This window comes from Schistocerca americana, chromosome 2 (assembly GCF_021461395.2).
Source record: "Schistocerca americana isolate TAMUIC-IGC-003095 chromosome 2, iqSchAmer2.1, whole genome shotgun sequence".
Classification (NCBI taxonomy): Eukaryota; Metazoa; Arthropoda; class Insecta; order Orthoptera; family Acrididae; genus Schistocerca; species Schistocerca americana.
In genome coordinates this window covers 522,588,550-522,612,287 of record NC_060120.1, presented here as the reverse complement: position 1 = coordinate 522,612,287, position 23,738 = coordinate 522,588,550, and the positions used below count along the sequence as shown (strand labels likewise).

The following is a 23,738-nucleotide window of genomic DNA, read 5'->3' as shown; positions in this document are numbered from 1 at the left end:
TCCGGTTTTTGGCTAATTCCAGGACTCAAATAATCTGCCACTTCTTGTGTCATCTTGCCTATTCTCTGGTAATCTACTACCTGTCTGCATATCCTCAGTTTCCTGCCTCATAATTGCATCATATCGTAACTTTGGTGAACAAAAGTGTTGTTCGTTTGTCTCTACTCTCGTTATTCGCGGTACTGTACCTATGATACTGTTAAATTGTGTCAATGGTGTTACTGGTTCAGTCGCCTGTCTTTCTATTGGTATCAGGTGACTGTATGTGTCCTGTTTTTTTAGATACTGTGCCTGGTTCTGTGGTATGTCATGTATTACTTTAATTAGGGTTTTCTGTTTCGATTTCTGTGTGAGTATTACGTCTGGCCTCGGTTCTACTTGAACTTTCTTAGACGGCGCGTGTTCGTGTACTGAATTAATGCTTGACGTATCAGTTGTTTCGCTACACGTGTAATCGGTCTCGATCGTTTCTTCGAAAGTTTGTAACAACTCTGTTCGCAGCTTTTCAAACTAATCTTTGTTTTTAAGATCTGCCTTATTGATCCGCTGATCATATTTTTTCAGTGCAACTTTTGCGACCTTGCTTTGAATTGCTTGTTCTTCCGAAATTTTTATTGTTGTTTGAGTCGTTTTTTTTTTTCGTAAAACGTTCCACCTTTTTGTCAACATTTACGATGTCCAATTGGACCTTGTCCACGTCAGTGCGTAATTGCTGCTGACTTTGTGTTAGTACCTGAATTCTTTCTCTAGAGCTTTCGCGAGTTTGTTTATCTGTGCGATCTGACTATCAATTCTAGCGATCCCTTCTTCCATCTGGATTTTAACATGTTGAATCTGTATGTTTATCTCTTGTCTCAAGTTCTGATTATCCTGTTTCAATTGCTGATTCTGTTTCGTCATCTGTGTATTAATACCCTGATTCTGTTTCGTCATCTGTATATTCTGTTTCGTTATACTATCGTTCATTTTTTGTAACATCTCCATGATCGCGTCCTGTCCTGTAACACTGCCTTCAGCTGAACTGCTGCACTGTGCGTTCTCGTCTGTTGTTTTCTACTCGGTCATTTACGTCGTTTACTGAGCTATGCTGTGGCGTTTCTAAGTTTGATAACTGCAACAATCCGTGCTGTCCTCGCTTCTCCCTGTGTTGTTCTTCGTGTTGAGGACTAGTTGCGTATGTCACTGAACCATTAGGTGGCGCAAACAACTCCGCCCACTGCCCTCTCTATTGTGTATGTCTTGTGCTTGCAGGTACAATTGTGTCTGTTACGGTGCCCTTTCGCGGCGCTCGCAATTCCACAAAATTCTGTGCCTGTTGCTGAGGCATAATTAGAATGTGTACAAGAGGTTCGACGTATTCTAAATGTTCCCCCTCTTCCTCACTGTCTACTTCTCTTTGGACGTCAGCTAACTGCCGATTTATTGACTGTATTGACGCGTGTTCTGTCTCTGAATATGCGCCGAACAAACGCGTTTCTTTAGCTCGTTTCGCTGTTAATCTTTGCCATTTCTTGCGTGGGCTATCTATTTCTGGCTCAGAATGTGCCCTACGCGGAATTTCGTACTCTGTAAATTCGATGTTCTCATCCCTTAGATTCCCATCTGTCTTATCTGTCTCAATTCTATCCCAATCTAACTGAGCCTGCTGATTCTGATACTCACCGGCTGTTCTATTCTCTGATTCACCGTCTGTCCTATTCTCAGGTTCACCGCCTGTCCTATTCTCAACAATCTCGTTTATTTGCTGTTTATCTGACTGATTCTTCCCCATCTTGTCTACTTGCTGTCTATCCCGTAACCTTTTCCCTTGTGCTCTTGTTAACATGGAAGTTCTTTCAACACACCACAACCTTATCTACAAAACTGTACGAGCACTTACCAGTTGGTTGAAACAACAACAACAACGTCATGACTTATCGGCTGTTCTGTCTGCTCTGCTACAGTCTCCAATCTCCACCTGTGAGCTTGCAAAGGGAGAAAAATGTTATTTCTTAATTCTAACTCATTTGATACTGCGTCTCTCTATGTTTCTGCATCTCCCTGCATCTGTGTCTATCACCTGAAATTCCTATGCCCTAACAGCTACTCAAAAATCGTAAAAATCCAAAATTTTCCAACACAATAGCACAAGATCTTATCCCTACAATTCTACTTGTATCTGTTCTAATCCATAATCTTTGCAAACAACTCTTTAATACATTAAAGAAAATTTTTTCAAAGTGATAATGCTGCTACCTGATGTACCTAACTACCATATATCACGTGTTATGACACTTTTCTATCTTGGTAACGTACCTATTTTACCTATACTGTCAGTTTTACCTATTCTGGCAATTTTGCCTATCCTGGCAGTTTTACCTATCCTGGCAGTTTTACCCACCCTGGCAGTTTTATCTATCCTGGCAGGATCGTCGTTTCCTGTGAGTGTGTGCGTTTTATTTTGTCAAGTTACACAATGGATTGATCCAAAAAGTACCCTTGGCTTCTGCAAGAAACAATTTCCACCTCACACTACTACAGAAGTCAGACACACGCTCCTAATGTACGAACAAGAACTGCTTGAAAAACATTCACCAACAAGTATCTTCTGGAGTTGTCCACTGCAAGGAAAAGACACAAATATATTCTATATTCTTATGTAACTAGTGGAATACTTGGGCACTGGAGTATTGCTAGTTAGTGTAAGAAAAACATTAAATGAAAGAAAAATATTATTTATTCCAAAAAAGTTCTGAGAAATCAAATGAAACTTTTTCTTATAAAACAATAAATTTCCGGGTTCTTTTTGGAACAGTAGATTGCCTCTTATGGGCAGGAATGCTATTATTTTACAAAGTATGGAAAGGTTCTTTCTCCCTTATCTTTAAGAGTGTTATTTACTTGGCAGAGTGGCTGAGAGCTGCGCCTACACAACTTCAATAACTTTTCTAGGTATAGTCAAGGCTGTTGCGTGACAAATGTAATGAAGTGCACTGTTATGGAGAACATATGGAGCTCACATACGCTCTAGCGCACAATACCGTGAGCTGCGACGACTGCTGCCTGGGTCACTCGCTGCTGACAAATAACACAACTATCTCTTTCTATCTAGATTGACCTTCGCAAATCAAACTGTCCCTATGCCTTGATGAAGTCAAGGACTCCTATCCACCCCTAGTCTAACCGTTGGCATGGTACACCAGTCAGATAACCAGTCCACCGCAATGCCACTCAGTATTCACTCAAAGGTGTTTAACTAGTGCTCTGTCCATGTTCACACCGCACAATAAGTGTGGTGGCCAAACACAGTGAACAATGCTTAATAGCGAGCGACTCAATATAGAGTATCACTCCGATTTGCTAACGACAGAGGTGCTCTCCCAGTGAAGTATTGAGGAAAGACTTTGTTTCCTGCTCTTTGCGTACATGTACGAGCGCACTCGCTATCATTACGTGTTCCCGCTCCAAGAGCGACAACGGAATGGCTCCCCTTTTTCTGGAAAAGTTGCAAGGGTATATCATTTGCTGTCTCCCCTCACTCCTCTGGCTCTTTGCGTCAGAAGATGCAAAAATTGTTATGCGGATTGTTCTTCATCCTGTATCGTATCAATGATTTTGATCATTAAGTACCTGTTCTTTTCCTGCTAGACAGACGTACCAATAGTTCCATTTATCTGCGTCAGACATATTCCGCCAATCAGCATTGCTCTTTTAAACAGGAGGATGATGTTTCGTTTAAGTATACCAATGCAGAAATATGTAGCACCTCCGTTAGGCATATACTGTCCTCCTGTGAGAACTCCATAATTACGCAGTCGGTCCATAAAAAAATGCATCTTCTGGGCACTCCCACACAATGTAGCGTAACTTGTTTTTAAGTCAAACGCGGGGGTCGTTATCCCTTCACTCTGGCAAAAGCTGTCCTTTCTGTGGGTGGTCGTTCCAGCCGAAGTAGGTGTGCGCTGACCCACCCTTATGAAGGGGCAGGCCTCCCAGTGAGCTGGTTGCCTCCCTAGAACGAAAATTCCTGTGGCCGTCATGTTGTGTATGCAAGCCTCGACTTATTCAACTTCAGTGCGCACTTGCGATTTACTTATTAGATTTGCATATCGCTTACATGAATTCATACAAAATTGACTCTACCCTATCGCGTTTGGGTTCGAATGAAGCGTCTTGATGTGCAGAATACGATTGTGAGGACGGAATATATACGAAATGAAGGTCAGGAGACCACGCCACCTTACAGCTTTCACAAAGGAAATTACTATGGAACGGGTAAAAAAAGCTTTCAGTGGCCCCACAGATATTTCAAACGCAGTTATAACCAACTAGGGCCTTCGTTGTGGACATACAAGGAGGGAACGTCACATCAATGGTTTGCTTATTAGAAACTGAGCATCACTTCAATCTATGTTATATAGAAAAGGAACTAAACGTAGCGTAGTCAAAACAACCACTGTAGAGAAACTACGAAAAACGTGGATTCACCTGGCTAGACGAGCATTTCAGCATCGTCCCTGCTTTAGTTACTGAACCAGTTTGCATGTCTTCCACTAGCTGTCAAATGCAAAAATTGTTATGCGGATTGTTCTTCATCCTGTATCGTATTAATGATTTTGATCATTAAGTACCTGTTCTTTTCCTGCTAGACAGACGTACGAATAGTTCCATTTATCTGTACTGGAATCCTCTACAGTATAGACGTTTTCGATGCAAGAGAGTTTGTTTGAATAAATTATTTGCATTTAAAATAAGTTATTAAAGAGCTTTGCCTTTCAGGTTCATTAAACCATTTTCCACAGCTCGTCGATGCTACTGACCACTGGAGTTTACGTTCAGCCCTTGTTGCTTCTGACGAACGTTAATGACAAGGAGAAATAAGCATGAACATCGTAATTCTTGTGAATTTTTCATGTCTGAGCATCATTTATGGCACAGTCTGTATCGTCTAAACCTTGCCATCACTATAGTTAATTACCCAGCAGCAGTAACAGTAGTGATATGGAACTCGTTTTTCTTTTCTCACAAAATGACATTATTATCAGTTCGATAAAAAAAAGTTGATGAATATCGTTAGTTAGGCAGAAAGACAACACAATAACTTTACTTACATGTCTTTTCATTATAGTAATCAGTTCAAGTGTTAGTATGAGGGCTTGTTGCAAAATAATGGCTCCGAATTTTTCATGTGAAATCTGTTAAACTTTATCATTAAAACAAACTATAGTAACATTCTACATCTTTGTTCTTCATATCTAAATGTTTACTCCTCAACATGGTCGCCCTGATGACGAGCGCATTACACGTAACGAGAAACCGGTATGATGATGCTGTCACTGTAGAATGTCTGACATTGTCGACGTTACTGCAAGCTTGCTGCACCACTTCATTGCTAATAAAGTGAAGTCCACAGAGGTGTTCCTTCGGCTTTCGAAGCAGATGAAGACAGGATGGAACAAAGCCGGAGCTGAATGTACGATGATTGATGTCTAAGAACCCGAGGCGTCGGCTTGTTGCAGACGTCGCTACGCTCGTGTCTGGTCTGGCACTGCCATGGTGAAGGAGAGGATGCTCTGTGTGTGGATCAATACTTCGAATTTGTGATTTCGTCTCTCAGGAATCGTAGAGGTTAAGTCAGACAACGCCCTGACGCACATCAAAATTCGATGTTCTCTACCGGCAGAAGGATGCAGTTTGTGTAAGCGAAGTGGAAAAATCGAGTAAATAATATCTGTGACATGTATTTCTTCAGCCGATGTACACAACAGAATAAAAAATTTTGAGGAAATACTTTCCCACAAGACCTCGTAGCTGAGATTTATTCTCCATCCAAGGAGTAGTTACCAGTCTGAGATGCTCCGCACTAGTAGCGTTTAATTTCGTAAATACATTTTTCCATTTATATCGCCACTTTTAATACAGTCTTTGAATTCTGTCTTCTTTGTATGGGTTTCGTCTCTGTTTTATACATTAAATATATCAAAACCATTAATAATCTGTGTTATAGCTTTTCAAATTTTATCTCTAATGACATTACTGCCGACATGGTTCATAACTACCTGAGAACGTGTTTAGACCATCAGTATCTTCTTATCTTCATGGATTGTGGCACCAATTGTTGGATATGTATTTCTATTTTCTAAGCCTGTAATTAAGGTCTACGTAAGTTTTGTCAGCTTTCAGTGATGTGTCACTAAAAGTACTTACAATTTCTTCATATACAGTTGTCATAAAATGCATTAGACAGCCAATTGAAGATTGTGATGCAGCTGCGATTGGTTACGTATTTGTCCAATGGCATTTATTTATATAACAGATAAAGAGTTCACAGACATCCGTTATAAATACAACTGTATTTAAGTTTTCGTTAATTTCATAAACTGTCATTTAAGTGTAGCATTTAAACATGTGAAGTGTGAAAGAGAGAAATGCAAACTGGACCGTGTTCCCTACCAAGGATGGGGGATGTGGACAACAGCAGGGGCGGGTCCTGGTGAAGAGACAACGACTCTTCGTTAGATTTTTACTAATTCATACAGCGCAGACATCCTTCTGTATACGCTCCATTTTCTGGCACGGTCCGGCGTTCCCTAGAAATACTGCGGCATCGCAACTGCAGGTGTGTACGTGTGGCAGGTGGCATGCACGCGTTGTTCGGGTCACAGAGCGCTTCGCTGGCGTCTGCGGTTTGGGAGGCGACTGCAGATGGCAGGATGTGGCCGCGGTGCTATCACGGGTGGCAACCAGGGGTTCTGTAACGCTGAAGATGGCGTCGTTCCAGTGGCACGGCGATGGCGTTGCCCAGAGTGCAGGTCTGGCCATCGGTGAGGAGCAGGAGCAGTCGGATGGCCGCCCAGAGAAGACGCTATTTGTTCTTGCTTTCAACTATTTCATGTGTTATCCAGGAAAGGCAAGGACAAGCCACTGTGGCAGTCATAAGTCCCTGCTGTGTCCATCGGTGTCATCGTTCCGGTCAACGTGTGAAGGCAGGAACCGGGCATTGGGGTGGTCCAAGGTTAGCATGAGTGGATGTTGTGTATTTTGTACAATTAATTCGCACTTATAATTTGCCAGCATTTATGTAAAGGCAGCTGATTAGGAAATGCATTCTACAATTGAAATATAACAGTTGACGACATGAAAGTACAGTTTTATTGTATCAGAATAAAACTATTACAAGGCCAAAAGAAAGATTAAAAAAACACGTAAAACCATGTTTTAAATAATAATTTTTGCACTCAGTTTCTAGCCTTATTGTGAAGCTGATTTATTGCATATCTTGAACCAATCAGACACTATCATAAAAGAATATAAGTTGATTCCACCGGTTTTTGTTGCTAGTGAAAGAGGTAAGTTCTACACTCTAGGAATTTACTGCTTTCCGTGAAAATTGTTGATGTCTCCAGTCAGAAGCACAGCCATCTCGTCTTCACTCAGTTCCAGACGAGTCCATTCCTCCAGGATGAGCCGACACACTAGTTCTCGGGACAGTCTGACAGGACTGGTTTACATAGACTCTTTGGTTTCACCACGTAAACTACAATAAACAGGAGAAATATATTTTAACAGAGTTAGAAACTATTAATAGAATTATTTACTATTTCACATTTACTATTGACAACACAGTGATAACTCATCAACTTTTTACATGGCATGAAGTTCATCTGTTATGGTCTCAAAACAGTGAGATTTTGGAAGGCCTCTGGTAACAGATGCACTACAGAGAATGTCGTTGCCACATGTACCAATAACAGCTCCTTGGGGTCTCGTATTCGTTTAGACTTCACCATTACGGAAAGTATCTTTTTTCGTTCATGCGTTTTTAGTAGGTTTTCCTTCAATGGACTGGGAATTAGCTTGTCTGATCTGGACCCAAATATTTAGGAAGACATGTTTTAACAGGCGGTGACTGATGTAATGAGTACTGCAATGCTGGAGCAGGCGTCCTAACTGCTGACAAACGCCCTATGCAGCCGCCATCCTATCCTTAGTGACAGATATTTGGTAGGTGGGCCCTGCGTGTAAACCTGAAGTTTGGTGCATTTCAAGAGAGTTTGGATGTCATAGAACCAACTTCTTCAAGGAGGGTTTTGGTCCCCAAGTGCACGGCATTCAATAAGCCACAAGTCTATTCTGCAACGTGCCAAATCATCACCAAACCTGGGCCTCAATTTCGTAACCCTTGGAGAATCCCGAATTTGGGAGTTGGGGAGTGATGACCACCCCGGTCCCTTGTAACCGTATCAACTTTCCCTACGTGAACGACCTGATACGAGATCGGTGAGGCCTGAGGCTGTACAATGGAATGAGCCAACGTGGAGCGGTACAAAGCGGTTATTCTCTTCTACACATGCAGCACAGCCACGGAATTCCCCCGGCCACACACATGCCCACCCAGTACAGATCAGTCATTGTGGATTGACGAAAAATATTTTATATTCAAAATGCGTACAGAAGGAACATGGCAGACGAAAAAGATTCGTAATCAATTATATATACCTGGAAAAATTTATGCCTAGAGCAATCCTTCTTTCAATGAACTACTGATGCGTCAGTCCCTGTTATTCAAGGTGTGAATTTATTTTCACATGGATTCAATTACAGTCCAGCAATCTCAGTTCGATAGTCTCAAACCTCGCCATAAAGTGTTTAACTGGACGCTTCTGGATCTCTGTAGCTCTTCCCCATCTAGTACAAGCGTATTAAGATAGTCAAGAGATTTCAAGCATAATCGTTAGAGCAATTAGACTAAACAATTTTAGCATTCCATTCCCCATGAGGCTGTCGAAGGTGAACGTAATAACTGGCATTACCTTTGACCATGAGTCTCATATTAACAACAAAACTTTCACACAATTTGAAGACAGTCTCTTCAGGCAACATATATCTACACTGACTTTGCTGGAAGCGCATACTGAACACCATGTTAACAGAAGTCTGGCAACAGCAGGGCCAAATGTTAAAGAAGCGGAAATTGTCAAGATACTGGCAGTACTTCCGACCTGTTGTGCACGGGAGCTGTGGGTGACATTCTATGCTGAGCTTGCTTCCAGTGAATGCTGGATTCTCACATAACTGCTGCCATTCTAGTAGATCCAATTGGGCATTTCTAAGTTCCTCACTTCATTAACGACTATAATCTCGTTGTATGGTTCTACTTCCACACTCAGACCTCCTTTTTCTTTTGCCTGGGGGTTGCTTTGTTGTACATGATCATGAACGGCACGTGTCCATGATCCTAAATATGTTGCAAGACTCAGTCTGTAGTAAGAACAGTGTTCGATGTGTGTAATAGTGAGCACTTTATGATGGAGCTAAGTGAGATTTCTATTTATTCATTAATGTATAACGAGTGTTGTTTATGTACACCAAGCTACAGTCAAAAGAGTGCCCCGCCTTTCATTTTATAATGTTTTACTGTGTATAGACCTAGGTGCCAACCAGGCAACAAAATTACTGACAAAATAAACAACACAGCACGAATATCTGTTGCCTATTAAAATATCTCTTCGCTAAATGTTGAAACCAAAGGCAATGGAGAACTTCATGTCGCGCTATCCAACATAACTCATATGATGGAACTCAGATTCTACACTGCAGAAAATTAAAAAATGCAGCATTATTAAGAGTCTAGCAAATAAGTGGAAAAATAGGATTAAATATGTGCAGGAAAATGCTCTGAATAGTTTCGGTGAAGGATCTCGGTGGGTTGCAATTTTGTAAAGTGCATAATCTTGCATTGTTCACGGGGAGGTAACAATTTGCCGTTTAAGTGTGAGGTAAGAGTAGCCACTTTCCTTTTATGGTATAAGTAACTCATATTCTCACATTCACTTTGGAACCCTTCACAACGTATTGTACTTAAGAGCCTGTGATTACCTTGTACAAAGCAAATGGTGCTATTGGATGTAACTTACCCTTCGGTAGCAGGTGGTAGCAAGAATACAGCTTCAGTGAATTGGCATACAAGTAGAACTTGTTGTCTGCCTGGACACAAATGGTATCCTCGTCTTCTTCCGCGTACGACGCCGCCACCAATGTTCTCACAGCTGGGATGGTGGCGGACGGCTGTTCCTCACTGTTGATGGCGGCAGTGGTCGACTCTTCTGGTTGTCCGTGCACCACCGCAACTGCGACCAGTGCTGTAGAAAACAATGAACATTATTACAGATTGAAACTTTTTCTACTGGCTGCTGGTGCAACTTTACCATCTAGCACTCTAATACTGCTGTATGTTAATGTGACTGCTAGCTTGACAACACTGAGATATAGTACAATTCAAATGACTAGTGCCACAACTCTGCCACTTGCTAATGTGTCTCCTCTGGCTAGTAATGGTACTCTGTTGTCTGATACTCTCTAAATTCTACATGAAATCCAATGTACTGATATTAGAAAAGTTATAGCATGAGATTACCGCATATTTGTGGCATTTGTGTAGAAAGTTTTAAGACGTGCTGTACCACAAAACGATACTCTTTTCGGTAGCTAATTGCTGATATAACTAAACATGTCTCTCTTAATGGAACAAAATCGAGACTTGAAAAGATAGTGTCAAGGGTACGATGAGGAAGTGTCACATGGCCACTACTGATCACAATATAATCGGTGTAAAAGAAAAAGTACTGCATATTTTGAGAGGTTATATCTCAGATCAATCCTTGTGAAATGTCCAGTACAAGTGGGCTCAAACCCGTTTGCCGTAAGACCTTTGAGCAGTAGCAGAAACTGTAAACCGTATTCATAGTTCTGGGTAAGTGGAGCACATACATTAACCCTAACTCAACCAGTATGTATTGTGAACAGCTTGTGAAAACCATTCACATTGTAATATTTTCTCTGCATTTGCCAGAATAATGGGAGGCTCTTATTACAAAAGGTGAATAGCGAACACCGTATTGCGCTCATCCTTTAGCGACGACTCACAAATGCAGGTCATATGTAATACCCGATGTCTCATGTATTTTTCAGCTACTTCCTTTCATGAATTTATAACCATTTCTTGTAACTACATCTACTTATGAATTTTGTCATTAATTAAACTTCATCAAAATGTAGATTATGCGGGATAAATAAATAAGAAATAATTATGCACGCAGTTGTAGTAAATACGCTGTCAGAGTCAAGAAAAATTATGTTAAACTAACGTAAAGAATATATTCAAGTAAAAAACATCGTTGTCGCTAACTTATACAGTCCTAGAACAGAGGGCACAGATGAGTTGCGAACATCTGTGGTGTGGTAGAGACATGTGTGTCAGCTCGCAAATGACAAATGGAGATTGTTATCGAAATGGTGTTATAATACGTATGTGTGAAGGCAAAATATATGTAAGTCAAATGGTTCAAATGGCTCTGAGCACTAGGGGACTTAACATCTGAGGTCATCAGTCCCCTAGAACTTAGAGCTACTTTTAGAGACATTCTTCAAAGCAGACTTTCCAGACCCAGGTCGTTAACCATCAAGAGCGTACTACTCTCAAACCATAGCTTCCGTGAAAGTCGTAAGTAAAAGAAATAGTTAAATGAAATTCGATCCAGTTAAAGTTACAATTGATTTTCAATAAAATGTCACTGTTAGAAAAAGCATTAGTATCTATAGTTGTTCATACAATCAGATCAAACTAGAAGTGACTCAAATGCAATTCATATTTTATTGACAAAAGTATGATGGCTAACTGATAGTCAAAGAAAGTTAACGAATTTATGTTGCGTTCTGTAAAGGACTTTATTGCATATGTGTACGTAGCATTAGCATTAGCAAATAACATTTGCCATAAATGACGGTTTCTATGGCATCATTTGCGAAGTAAAGAATTGTACCATGTTCTGGTCACAATTTAACATATTTTCAAAGAGACAGCATTATCATGAATTATATAATACAGCATAGCTTCTATGGAACGTTGCTAGTTATTGCAAAATTATAATTAACATTATTTCAGGCTAGATTAATGTCTTCACTGTTCATGTTACACGTGTTTTCACATCTAAGCTCGCGCGATTGCATTTCATTTATCTGGCCCGTTACCTTTCTTGCCGGCATTTTCGTGATTAGCTATTTATCAAATTTAACTTTTGCCCCTTTTTGTAGATGACGACCTTTCTACTCAGCAATCTAAATTCGTGCAGACGACATTGGCATACGCAGTTACGGTTAACTACAGAAAAACTTTATTTATTCCCTTTCTTTTACATTTATATCATTATTGCACAGAGTAAACACTCTTTTGTTAACGATCAGGTAGTAACTCACTACGATCTATCAGCAAACATTGATATTCGGATTAGATTCCTTGTTTCTATGTACTATGGAACGATAGGTACACGTGTCACAAGAAGCATTTGTCTAGTCCAGTGACAATATGAGGAGTACGCGCTGCTACACAACAACAAAATACCGTGATCCCATTTGATTACTCATTACCTTAGTGCATTCTGTGGGTAATTCGAGATGGCAAACAGCTTACGTAGACTTGATGTGTTTCAAAGTAGTCAAGATGAGCAAGTGCTCATGCCTATTAAGGTGTGCATTTCATAGTCTACGTGCAAAGAAATTTTTTTCTTGTTTCCTTCCATATCACCATCTCTCGAAATTGTGGCAGTGACCCATTTTTCGTAGGGTCTATAAATAGATTTTCAAGCGAATTAATCTCTCAGAAATCGTGTAAAAAGAAGGTAATAAAATATGTGTATCGTGAAAGAAAATTTAAATATTCTCCCAATACTTTCCAGCAACAAAGAACAGAGGAGCCTTCATTGTAGTCGTAAGAAATACTACTGCTCTCGGTATTACATTATCATTGATATCCAATGGCATCACCGAATCTTATCGTGCAGTTCCTTTCTGATTTTCCGTTCCAGGAACTGTGGTTACAGCTACATGCAGGAGATTCACTTTCCTTGTTTTTGAGAAGCTGCGTTATAGCTCGCTCTGTCTTATTTATTACCAACGCTATATCAACAACCGGGATCAAAAAGACGGGTTATCATACCGCACCGTTCACTTCCTTTTCATTCGATGTAGCTGCGCGGAGTAGCTGCGCCGTCTGAGTCTCCTTGTCACGGTCCGTGCGGCTTCCCTTGCCCCGTCGGAGGTTCGAGTCCTCCCTCGGGCATCGGTGTGTGTGTTGTCCATAGAGTAAGTTAGTTTAAGTAGTGTTAGCTGAGTTGACATGTCACACAGGTCTTACGGCAGTCCTTGTTAAATGTGCAGTGAGAAGAGAAAGCTCTAGTAAAAAAGTGAGTTCCTGCAAATAGCTCATAACGCTTTTTTTAAATTCATTTAACACAATTTACGCACAGGCTCGAAATGAAGATTTTTTTTCTATCAACGAAGCCTCTGATAATGCAGTATTTCCCAAATCCTGAGGAAATTAAATGTATAGATGCCACTGATGGTTTATACTATGCACTTTGCGATCTAAACAGCTTTCCATTTTGAAGATGAGAGCCCTGTACCCAGAGGATAGTACACCTAGGATCTAGGTGCGCCGGCCGTTGTTGGCCAGAGGTTCTAGACGCTTCAGTCCGGAACCGCGCGACTGCTACGGTCGCAGGTTCGAATCCTGTGTCGGGCATGGATATGTGTGATGTCCTTAGGTTAGTTAGGTTTAAGTAGTTCTAAGTTCTAGGGGACTAATGACCTCCGCTGTTAAGTCCCATAGTGCTCAGAGCCATTTTGATCTAGGTGCGGTGCGATTTTAAATACATATACTGACGTAGGCATGCGTATTAAAACACAGACATATCTTACCAGGCATAATACGGTGCTGCGGTCAGCAACGCCTGTATAAGACAAAAAGTGTCTGGTGCAGTTATTATATCGGTTACTACTGTTAAAATGGCAGGTTATCAAGATTTTAGTGAATTTGAAAGCGGTGTTATATAGACGGCGCACGAGCGTTGCGACACCGCATCTCCGAGGCAGCGATGAAGTGGGGATTTTCTAGTACAACCATTTCACGAACGTACCATGAATATCAGGAATCCGATAAAACATAAAATCACCAACATCGCGGCGGCCGGACAACGGAAACTGGAACAACAACGACAGAAGAGAATCTTTCATGGTGACTGATGTGCCACACTTCCGCAAATTGCTGCAGATTTCTGTGTAGGCCATGAACGGGTGTCTGCGTGCGAACCATTCAACAAAACTTCGTCGATAAGTGCTTTCGGAGCATAAGACCCATTCGCATACCCTTGTGACTGAACGGCACAAAGTTTTACGCTTCGCCTGGGATCGTCAATGCTGACATTGGAAGGTTTATGAGTAGAAACATGTTGACTGGACGGACGAGTCTCGTTTAAAATTGTATGGAGAAAATCTTATGAATCCATGGAAGCAGCATGACAGCAGGGGACGTTCAAATTGGTGGAGGCTCTGTAATGGTTTGGGACGTGGTCAACTGAAGTGACATGGGATACGTGATTCGTCTAGAAACGAATCTGACGGGTGCCACGTACGTAAGCATCCTCTCTGATCACCTGCATCCATTCATGTCCATTGTGCATTCCGATGGACTGGGGCAATTCTGGCAGGACAATGCGACACCCTGCACGTCCAGAACTGATACAGAGTGACTCCGGAAACACTCCTCTGAGTTCAAACACTTCCGCTGGCCACCAAACTCTCCAGATATGGATTTTATTGAACATATCTGTGATACCTTGCAACAAGCTGATGAGGAAAAATCTCAACCTCCTGGAACTCTTACGGATTTACGGACAGCCCTGAAGGTTTCACGGTGTCACTTCCACGCAGCAGTACTTCAGACATGCCATGTCGAGTTGAGGCACTTTTGCGTGCCCGTGGGGGGCTCTCCATGATATTGGGCAGGTGTACCAGTTCTTTGGCTCTACACTGTAACACATACATGATTAGATTAAATCTGTGAGCGCTCTCTCAGATGGCCATGTTAGATTCTTTTACCTGTAACGGGAATGAAGCAGACGCTTTATGTCGACACTAAGCGTCGCATGAAAGTAGAGACGAGTACTACTTGTTTCGGCTGATTCCAAGTAAACAATCAAAAACGTAATTGCAAATATCAGCATAAAAGCCGGAGAAAATGCTCATGACGACTCTTCGGAGGTCAGTTATATACACATTTTAAGCGGCGAATCGATAGAGCGGCCGGCCGAAGTGGCCGTGCGGTTAAAGGCGCTGCAGTCTGGAACCGCAAGACCGCTACGGTCGCAGGTTCGAATCCTGCCTCGGGCATGGATGTTTGTGATGTCCTTAGGTTAGTTAGGTTTAACTAGTTCTAAGTTCTAGGGGACTAATGACCTCAGCAGTTGAGTCCCATAGTGCTCAGAGCCATTTGAACCATCGATAGAGCGTTCGCCGGCCGTAGTGACCGTGCGGTTCTAGGCGCTGCAGTCTGGAACCGCGAGACCGCTACGGTCGCAGGTTCGAATCCTGCCTCGGCCATGGATGTGTGTGATATCCTTAGTTAGGTTTAAATAGTTCTAAGTTCTAGGGGACTAATGACCTCAGACGTTGAGTCCCATAGTGCTCAGAGCCATTTTTTTGATAGAGCGTTCCCATATTTAATCTAGTGCAACATTCGTTTTAACGATGTGTGTTAACAGGTCAGTGAAATCCGAGCTCCGAGCTAAACGTCCTCTCACCCCAAACCACTGACATTTCGAAATCAGTGGTATGAATGAGGAGCTAAAACGAGGTCAGCAAGTTTGTCTGTTATGTTTCCTGATGAAAGATGGTTGTGCATCACTGACAATGATGGCCGCTGAGGGCCTGCAACCAATCTGTGTGAATGCTTAACACCCTGGACCTATACCGGGAATCACTGTCATGGCCGCGATTTCGTATAATGGCGGGAGCACTCTCGCGGTTATCCCAAGCAGCCTGAATCAAAATTAGTACGTCGATCTGTTGATTCGCCCTGTTGTCTTGCTATTACTGAATAGCATCTCATGGGTGATTTCCAACAGAATAACGCTAGCCTACACAGCACTATTGCAATATAACATGCTCTGCAGAGTGTCGACATGTTGCCTCGGCCTGGTCCATCTACAGATCTGTCTCCAGTCGAGCACCATGAGACGACAACTCCAGATTCATTCACAGCCAGCATTAACCGTCCCTGTACAAACGAACCAATAGCATAATTCATGCACGTTTGCGTATTCACATTCAAAAATCTGGCTGTTACACCGGTTTTTAACGTATCAGCAATGGCTTATTTCGCGCTTACGTTAACCTGTGATCGTACGAAGACAGTCACTTGCGTACGTTGTATAGTCAAATGTATTCCAGAATTTTCAATACTCTACGTCAATACTTTCTGGTGTCGCGACTTTTTTCGTCAGTGTATATTAGATGCTACTCCAATAGTAGATCAGTACTTTGAGTCTGGATAAGCACGGATTTTATTGATTGCTTATATAGAGGTCTTTCCCATTTCATTCATCAATGAAACCTAGGCGGATTATTGGTCGTATGTATCTCAGCCAGCAGGCATGACTCATTTCATGCTCAAAGTATCTACGGCGATACATAAAGGGAAGCCAGACATTCACAGATTTTGTTGTATCCGTGCGTAGGAATGACAAGGTTTCCACGGTAGATCTGGCGTCATTGACAGAACATTTGCCAGTGGAGACTCGTGGATGAGGTTTTTGGAATTCACTGACCATTTACACCACCTTCCGTTTATGTAGTCTGTGGATTAGACGTCGTCTGGTAGGACGACCTGATATGAATTCTACAGGCTTGTGCAGTATTTTAGTACACATTGTACAAGATTTCTGTAAGCAATCAAAAGCATACACAACAATGGACCAATAATTAAAACTCCAGAAATGAGCCTACGAGACCGACCCGCTTCAAATTCATACAGGTTCTACTATTGACATATTTATAGCACATAAGAGTCTCATATTATAGCCCATTAAGTGTGTAGTCTAGAATTACGTTTTGTGAACTGCATTCCCAAGAGGGCCCCCAACCCTTTTGTGAAAAAATGGTATGCAAACATCGCGACCTGAGCCCTTGCAATACTACCGTTACCTCTGGCAAGCTTCCGTTCTTCCGTTTGCTCGACAGCCGAGTGTTGAATGCCACACACTAAGCAGACAGCTATTGAACCGCATGGATTTCAAAGTAAATACAGACCTATTGAAAAAGTCGACTTAAATCGGCCGATGATGTGAATGTTGAAGCGAAACATTCGTTGGTGAGCAACAGTGTGTAACTTGTCGCATTTCAGTTGCATAACACACACCCAGGTATAGTGGGCTCTGCCTATGTGTACTCCGTGTTTTCATATGTATTCGTGGAAACTTGTGGTCCTCGATTTCTCAATCAGCAACACACCCAGCAGAATCAGGACACCTCAGAGAATAGAAACACTCAACATAAACGTAAATTTCACTATACAGTTCTCCTTATCAAGCTTCTCTTAGAGATCGCAACAGAACACGTCCTATAATTCAGATAATATTAACAGCAATAAAACGTGAAAACTATCTTTTCTTACACCGTTCTATACAAACAAAGATTTTGACGGTATCCTAGCGCACTTAATTAAATTTGTTAACTGACCAAGAGCTGGTCTCTTGGTCAGCCCTCCGTAACTTACGAGCAGATGTGGATACCGTAGTCTTAAAATCTGACAAAGGAAACGCTGCTGTCCTCATGCCAAGGGATGACTATATTAATAAGATCAATTATTTATTGTGTGATTCAACGTGTCGCAAAATCGATAAGGATCCCACGAGCCGAGTAGTGCGAAAAACAGCAGAACTTTTATCAAATAGTTCTCTACCGAAGGAGGTTATCAAGAGACTGAAACCAAACAGTTCAGTTCCACCTAGGCTATATGGACTGCCTACGATCCACAAGGAAAACGTGCCATTACGTCCAATTGTGAGTAACATTGGAGCAGCCACCTACGACCTAGCAAAATTCTTGGCATCTTTGCTCAAACCAATGATAGGCAAGTGTGCACATCACATAAAGAATTCTGGTGATTTTATCAGTCGACTTCAGTCACTACAACTGCAAAGTAGTGACTTATTGGTCAGTCTTGATGTGGTTTCACTGTTCACAAAGGTGCCTCTGGTGGACTCACTACACCTCATTGGCAATATGTTTGGTGCAGACATTACAGCGTTGTTTGAACACACTCTCTCCTCTATATATTTTATATTTAACAACGAATTTTATGAACAATCTGATGGTGTCGCCATGGGGAGTCCTTTGTCTCCCCTGGTGGCCAATCTTTTTATGGAGGATTTTGAGGAGAGAGCACTCGACTCTGCCAATTTTAAACCGACAGTATTTTGGCGGTACGTTGACGACACTTTTATAGTGTGGCCTCATGGTCTGGGCCGTCTCCAAGAATTTTTACGTCACATGAACTCCATACATGAAAACATAAAGTTTACCATGGAGATAGAGAAAGATGGTTGTCTGCCATTTTTAGACGTCTTGGTGCGACGGAAGAGTGATGGCACACTTGGTCACTCGGTGTACAGAAAGCCCACTCATACAGACCTATATCTACAAGCTACTAGTTGCCACCATCCAGCACAAACAATGGGCGTTCTCAAAACCTTGGTCCACCATGCCCATACTATCTCTGACGCCGACAGTCTTCAAGCGGAACTGGAACACCTGCAAAAAGTATTTTTGAAGAATGGCTTTTCACCTAGGCAAGTGAACAGAGTGATGAAGACCTACAAACGACGGAACAAGGAAGAGGAAGAGGCCTTCAGGTCGACTGTTTATCTACCATTTTTTGGGAATATTTCTTCACAGATAGGCAGAATATTGAGAAAGTATCAAGTGAGAGTCATCTTTCGTCCTCCTTCTAAAATTTCATCACTGGTGGGATCCGTTAAAGAAGACCTGGGCCTGCGTAAACCAGGTGTTTACAAAATTCCGTGTGAATGCGGCAAATCATATGTAGGGCAAACGACACGAACTGTGCAAACGCATTGTGGAACACCAACGGCATACTCGCCTTCTCCAACCCACCAAGTCCGCAATCGCCGAACATTGTATTTCCACAGACCATTCCATGAATTACAACGACACAAAAATTTTGGCCCAAACATCAAACTTTTCGAGCTCGATTATCAATGACTCTGTGGAAATAAGATTGCCTGACAACGAGACTCTCATCAATCGAGATAGCGGTTATCAGCTAAACTCTGCTTGGAATCCTGTTATAGAGAAACTTCGTAGTCGACGTAGTTATCTGCATAAAGATGGAAATCGACCTGATACCGATACGCCAGGCTTTCACAGTGGAGGGCGCGAGGCGCAGCGCACGGAGCCGTTATGAACGCGCACGTTGAGCAGCGCATGCGCAATGTCACCTCAGAAGGCTTTAAATAGCGGAGCTCAGCGCGTACTCGCCAGTACTACTACAGTGGCATTCACCTGAAGGTGGCTAGAAGACTCTGCGCCGAAACATCGTGGCAGAACGTTACTGATATCCGGCAGTTCTCCCGTGTTTTTATGGAACAAGAGGACATCTTATTTTAAGACCTCGCAGAAACATTTCTTCGGACTACTTCTCAAGCGCATTGTGTCCATTACATATGTATGTAACACACTGAATGAAATTCCATAGTAAATAGTCTGACAAAACGAAATTGTTCATGGCGGCATCTTTAACGTAATACATTTTGGCCAACTTCCTAGACTGTAATGAGTAACTTTCGGCAGGAGTAACAGGAAGTAGAAAATTTGTGTAGGAGTACCTGATACTAACAGTTCCCAAAACTGGAGGCTGTCTGGACTCAAAATTATAGAACTCGCTGAAATTTTGTGTAGAGAGACCTCACGAGAAACCATAGCCAAACTATGTTTGATTTTTATAGCATTGTGAGGGGGCACCCCAAGATATCATTTAGTTGTTCACTTTATTGAGCTTTAAATAATGTTAATCCACAATAACGACCACTTCAGAAGAGCTCATGAATGCAACTGAAAAAGAAACGTGATTCCTGCTGCTTTAATGTAGTATGACTAGCTTGGGATAGGTGTCACTGCCGGTCTTGGGTAAGTTAGATTTAAGTAGTTCTAAGTTCTAGGGGACTGATGACCTCAGCTGTTAAGTCCCATAGTGCTCAGAGCCATTTGAACCATTGATAGGTGACATTCAACGCATGTCATAAAATTTCTGGTGTGCACTATTATACTCGTCTGAAGCGCTTTTGTTTTACAAAATCTTTATGAATAAATGTGTCTTTACATACGTTCTTTATTTTTTAAATCGTTTTATAACACAGGTAGGATGGTGTAAGGAAAGTATAAGTCGCTTCATAAGCACGAAATTTAGCATGCTTACAGTTCATATTATATGACAATGGATATCAAAACTTAGGAGATGTTGCACTATGATGGTCGATAGGTGGTTCTACTGACGAACACCAGATAACAGTGACCCAAGGACCGAAACTCGAGACGGTTGTCGGATGCTCCAGAGCCTATCGTGAATGACAGCATCTGGACAGCGAGGTTGATGCCCGAAACAATAGTACGATGCCTCAGCGTAGTTTGGTTGCATCTGAAACAGGCGCCACCTAGTTGTCCGTCGCAATGAGGTTACTTGCAACCGTTGTGCCAAGGAATCAGAAAAATACAACACAACTTACATAGGTTGTGCTGAAATGGATGGCGTTGGTAAAACGCAAGTTACACGGCAGCAAATGTGTAATACCCTTTTCTCTATGTTCCTCCCTTTGAAACAGCAGACGAGCTCAATAGCAGCATTGTAAAGTTAATGTTAACAAAATGCAGTTACACAATGTTTCTCTGTTTTCTCTGCATTGACAGTACAGTGAAGTCAATAACCACCACACACACAAAGTAATTCACATCGACAGTCAAGTCGCAGATGGGATTGGTGCTGGTAATGTGATAAGGTACACCTGGACGATTTTGTTTGTGCATAATTGTATACACTTAGGATCAAGTATACAAACAATGGTAAATTATCATCCTCCACTTCCTCTTAACCAATTGTTAGTATAATTGATTTGTGGACCCCAGGAATTGGGGATTATCCACCCTACTGAGAAACCCCCACCCATACCTCTCGCACTCCTCCTCTCCTAATCTCTGGAAGAGACACATTTCTCTTGTCATCCCTCCAAAGTCCAGTTTACAGTCACTCTTCCCCGTTTTCTCCATTTGGGAAATCCTCCAGACTTACTGTATACTCTTTTACATGCCCCTATTGTCTCCAATCAGTATATTGGCTGGAAAAATTCACTTTGCGCTGAGAGAGGGTGTACGATAGCCTGTTTATTTGTTTACTTTATTTTAAAGGGGGTTGGGTTGTCCTCCACAATCCCCAGCCCCTCAACCACAGCCTCACATTTTCCATCATGTGTGAATCCGTTGCCTCAAATATGAATACAACACACCCTGCCACCTCCACTTGTGAATGGGCGGTAAACTGGGTGGAGTGGAAGGTACTGTCTTTACTTTTGGTGGGATATGTGCTCAGTTAACAAGATGTGAATGGGCGGTAAACTGGCTGAAGTGGAAGGTACTGTCTTTACTTTTGGTGGTATATGTGTTCAGTTAACAAGATGTTGGTGATGGACACAGAGGATTTTAATAAGTGTATTACCTGTAACCATCCAACTGGGAACTGCATTCTACAGCCTTCTACAGAACAGATGGAAGGAACTGTTGATGAATGATTATAGGAGGAATACCTTTCACGAGGATATAGGACGATAGACTGAGCATGTATTTCGCTACTCATAAAGAATACTGCCTGTAATAGAACTGCTCATGTTTTTCTATTTTTTTCTAAATGGCCAGTCAGTCTACAGTGTTTAAGACAGATTTGTCCTTTTCCACTACCACAGACTGAATGAAGCTGAGATACTCACCTTGGAGTATGGGCTCAACTGAGGACGCTTGAAACGGATTTTCTCTCATTTCAGATTGAGTGCACGTATATGGTCACTTTGCTGTGAGCTCTAGTCAGCAATACTAGTCGAAATTGGCGGGGAAGTCACAGAATAATTGCCTCCAAACGATCCACAAATGTGTATCGCCTGGGGAAGTTGTAGACAGGCCCATACATACGTGGCAAGATCGACAGGACATCAAAAAACCACTGAAGTGCAGAAGAGTAGCCTCCTACCGATCTACAAATGTATAGCTACTCAGAAAAGTGTAGAAAAATACGTGGTAAGAAAGCAAACTATGATTGAAGTGTAAGAAGGCCAATACACACTACCACAACTCTTGGAAAATACGTCACTACTCCAATTACTTATCTAAATTGTAATAAAAAAACCATCACTTGTAAACAACATGTCATAACGCAACATATGCGCTAATATTTATGAAAAATCATTGTAATAACACAACTACTACAATAACTAAGAGTAAAATATATCGCCAGGACAGAGACGATTTAGCTGCATATGTGATCACCCAAAAGTGTGCATACAATCCAACCATGTTAGAAACAATTTTATCTCCTTCCTTACCTCCCCTCTTCCAATAACTCCTCCTCCGATAGCTAGACGTAACGGTGTTCCAAGCCTGTGCTAGAATTTCCCTGTTGCTGAAGGTACACGAAGAAGTTGCGGTGTGACTCTTTATAAATATGTAACGTGTGAATACACAAGCACCCTCGAACACTGCTGGTTCGCACGCCAATCGGCAACAAAGTAACAAATGCAAGATATTTTCATTGTGTTGTAAGGATTGACATTTGAAAACCCAAGTGTACCCCTACCACAACGTCTCCAGTTAACGTATCCTGCAAAAAAAAAAAAAAAAAAAAATTGTGTTTGCACACACTCGTGATAATGACGAATGCAGTGTCACCAGACTGGAGGAGTGTCAGGAGCCATGGCCATACGAGCCGTGCCAGACGTTGCAGCCGCCTCTCCAAGGTATTCAACGTCAGCTGCAGCTGGTGCAACGAGGACAGAGAGGCCGTCACTGTGAGGTCCCAGAAGGCAAACCATCACTGTACACTGGGGAACAATCGTCTAACGCAAAAACTTATAATACTGAATCTTCTCAACATTTGATGTAAAAATCGGACAGTACACACACCATATAACAGCTTCTGTCACTGCACAATCAGAGTAATTGCTAGATCGCTATTCAGCTATCCAGAGGGCGCTGTGAGCCCCGCAGCCAGGATCTGACCCCAAAATTGCGCCCAAGAGCCGACTAGCTGGATTCTTTCCTTGCACTCGTCTGTTGCTCGAGATTAAGCCACAGCTTCCAGTCCAATAATTCGTCATGACGACTCTTGTGCTCTGCCCATGGCACACTGCATGACAAGCAGGTGGGTCTTGCAATTACACCCTGGAACAGACTCTCCAGGAGGTGCTCTTTTCAGGTAACACTATGGAGAATTGATATTCGAAGCTGACTACAAAAGGATTCTACTTCTACCAACATATAGGTCCCTATCTCACGTAACGACCATAAAACATGCTACGAAATATTAACGATCCTATAGAGGTTAAAGCGGTCTTTTTCTCTCTCGCTGTATTTGCAAGTGGAATAGGAAAGGAAATATCTAGTAGTGGTACAGGGATATCCTCTGCCAAGGACTGCAAACTATACCGTTATAGATGTAAATTTAGCCTACCTATTAAGATGTCAGTCCAACCACTTATAGGCAGATAAACCTCATGGAAAAATGCTACCCCTTATTTGTCAAGGAAGCAAAAGAACTTCTGCTGCTGATTGCCTCTCTGTAAAAACCTTCGGGTTATAATATTCACAAC

The 23,738-nt window shown here is 41.9% G+C and overlaps 1 protein-coding gene across 1 annotated transcript; it reads right to left on the bottom strand.

Annotated features, from left to right (window-relative positions):
• Positions 1 to 7,454: 7,454 nt before the first annotated feature.
• On the bottom strand, positions 7,455 to 12,738 carry LOC124594146. The gene is made up of 3 exons (XM_047132501.1): positions 12,711 to 12,738; positions 9,897 to 10,121; positions 7,455 to 7,516 (listed from the first exon to the last, which is right to left on the bottom strand). Exons 1-3 carry the CDS (start codon positions 12,736 to 12,738, stop codon positions 7,455 to 7,457), a joined length of 315 nt encoding a protein of 104 aa, XP_046988457.1.
• Between the last annotated feature and the right edge of the window lie 11,000 nt (positions 12,739 to 23,738).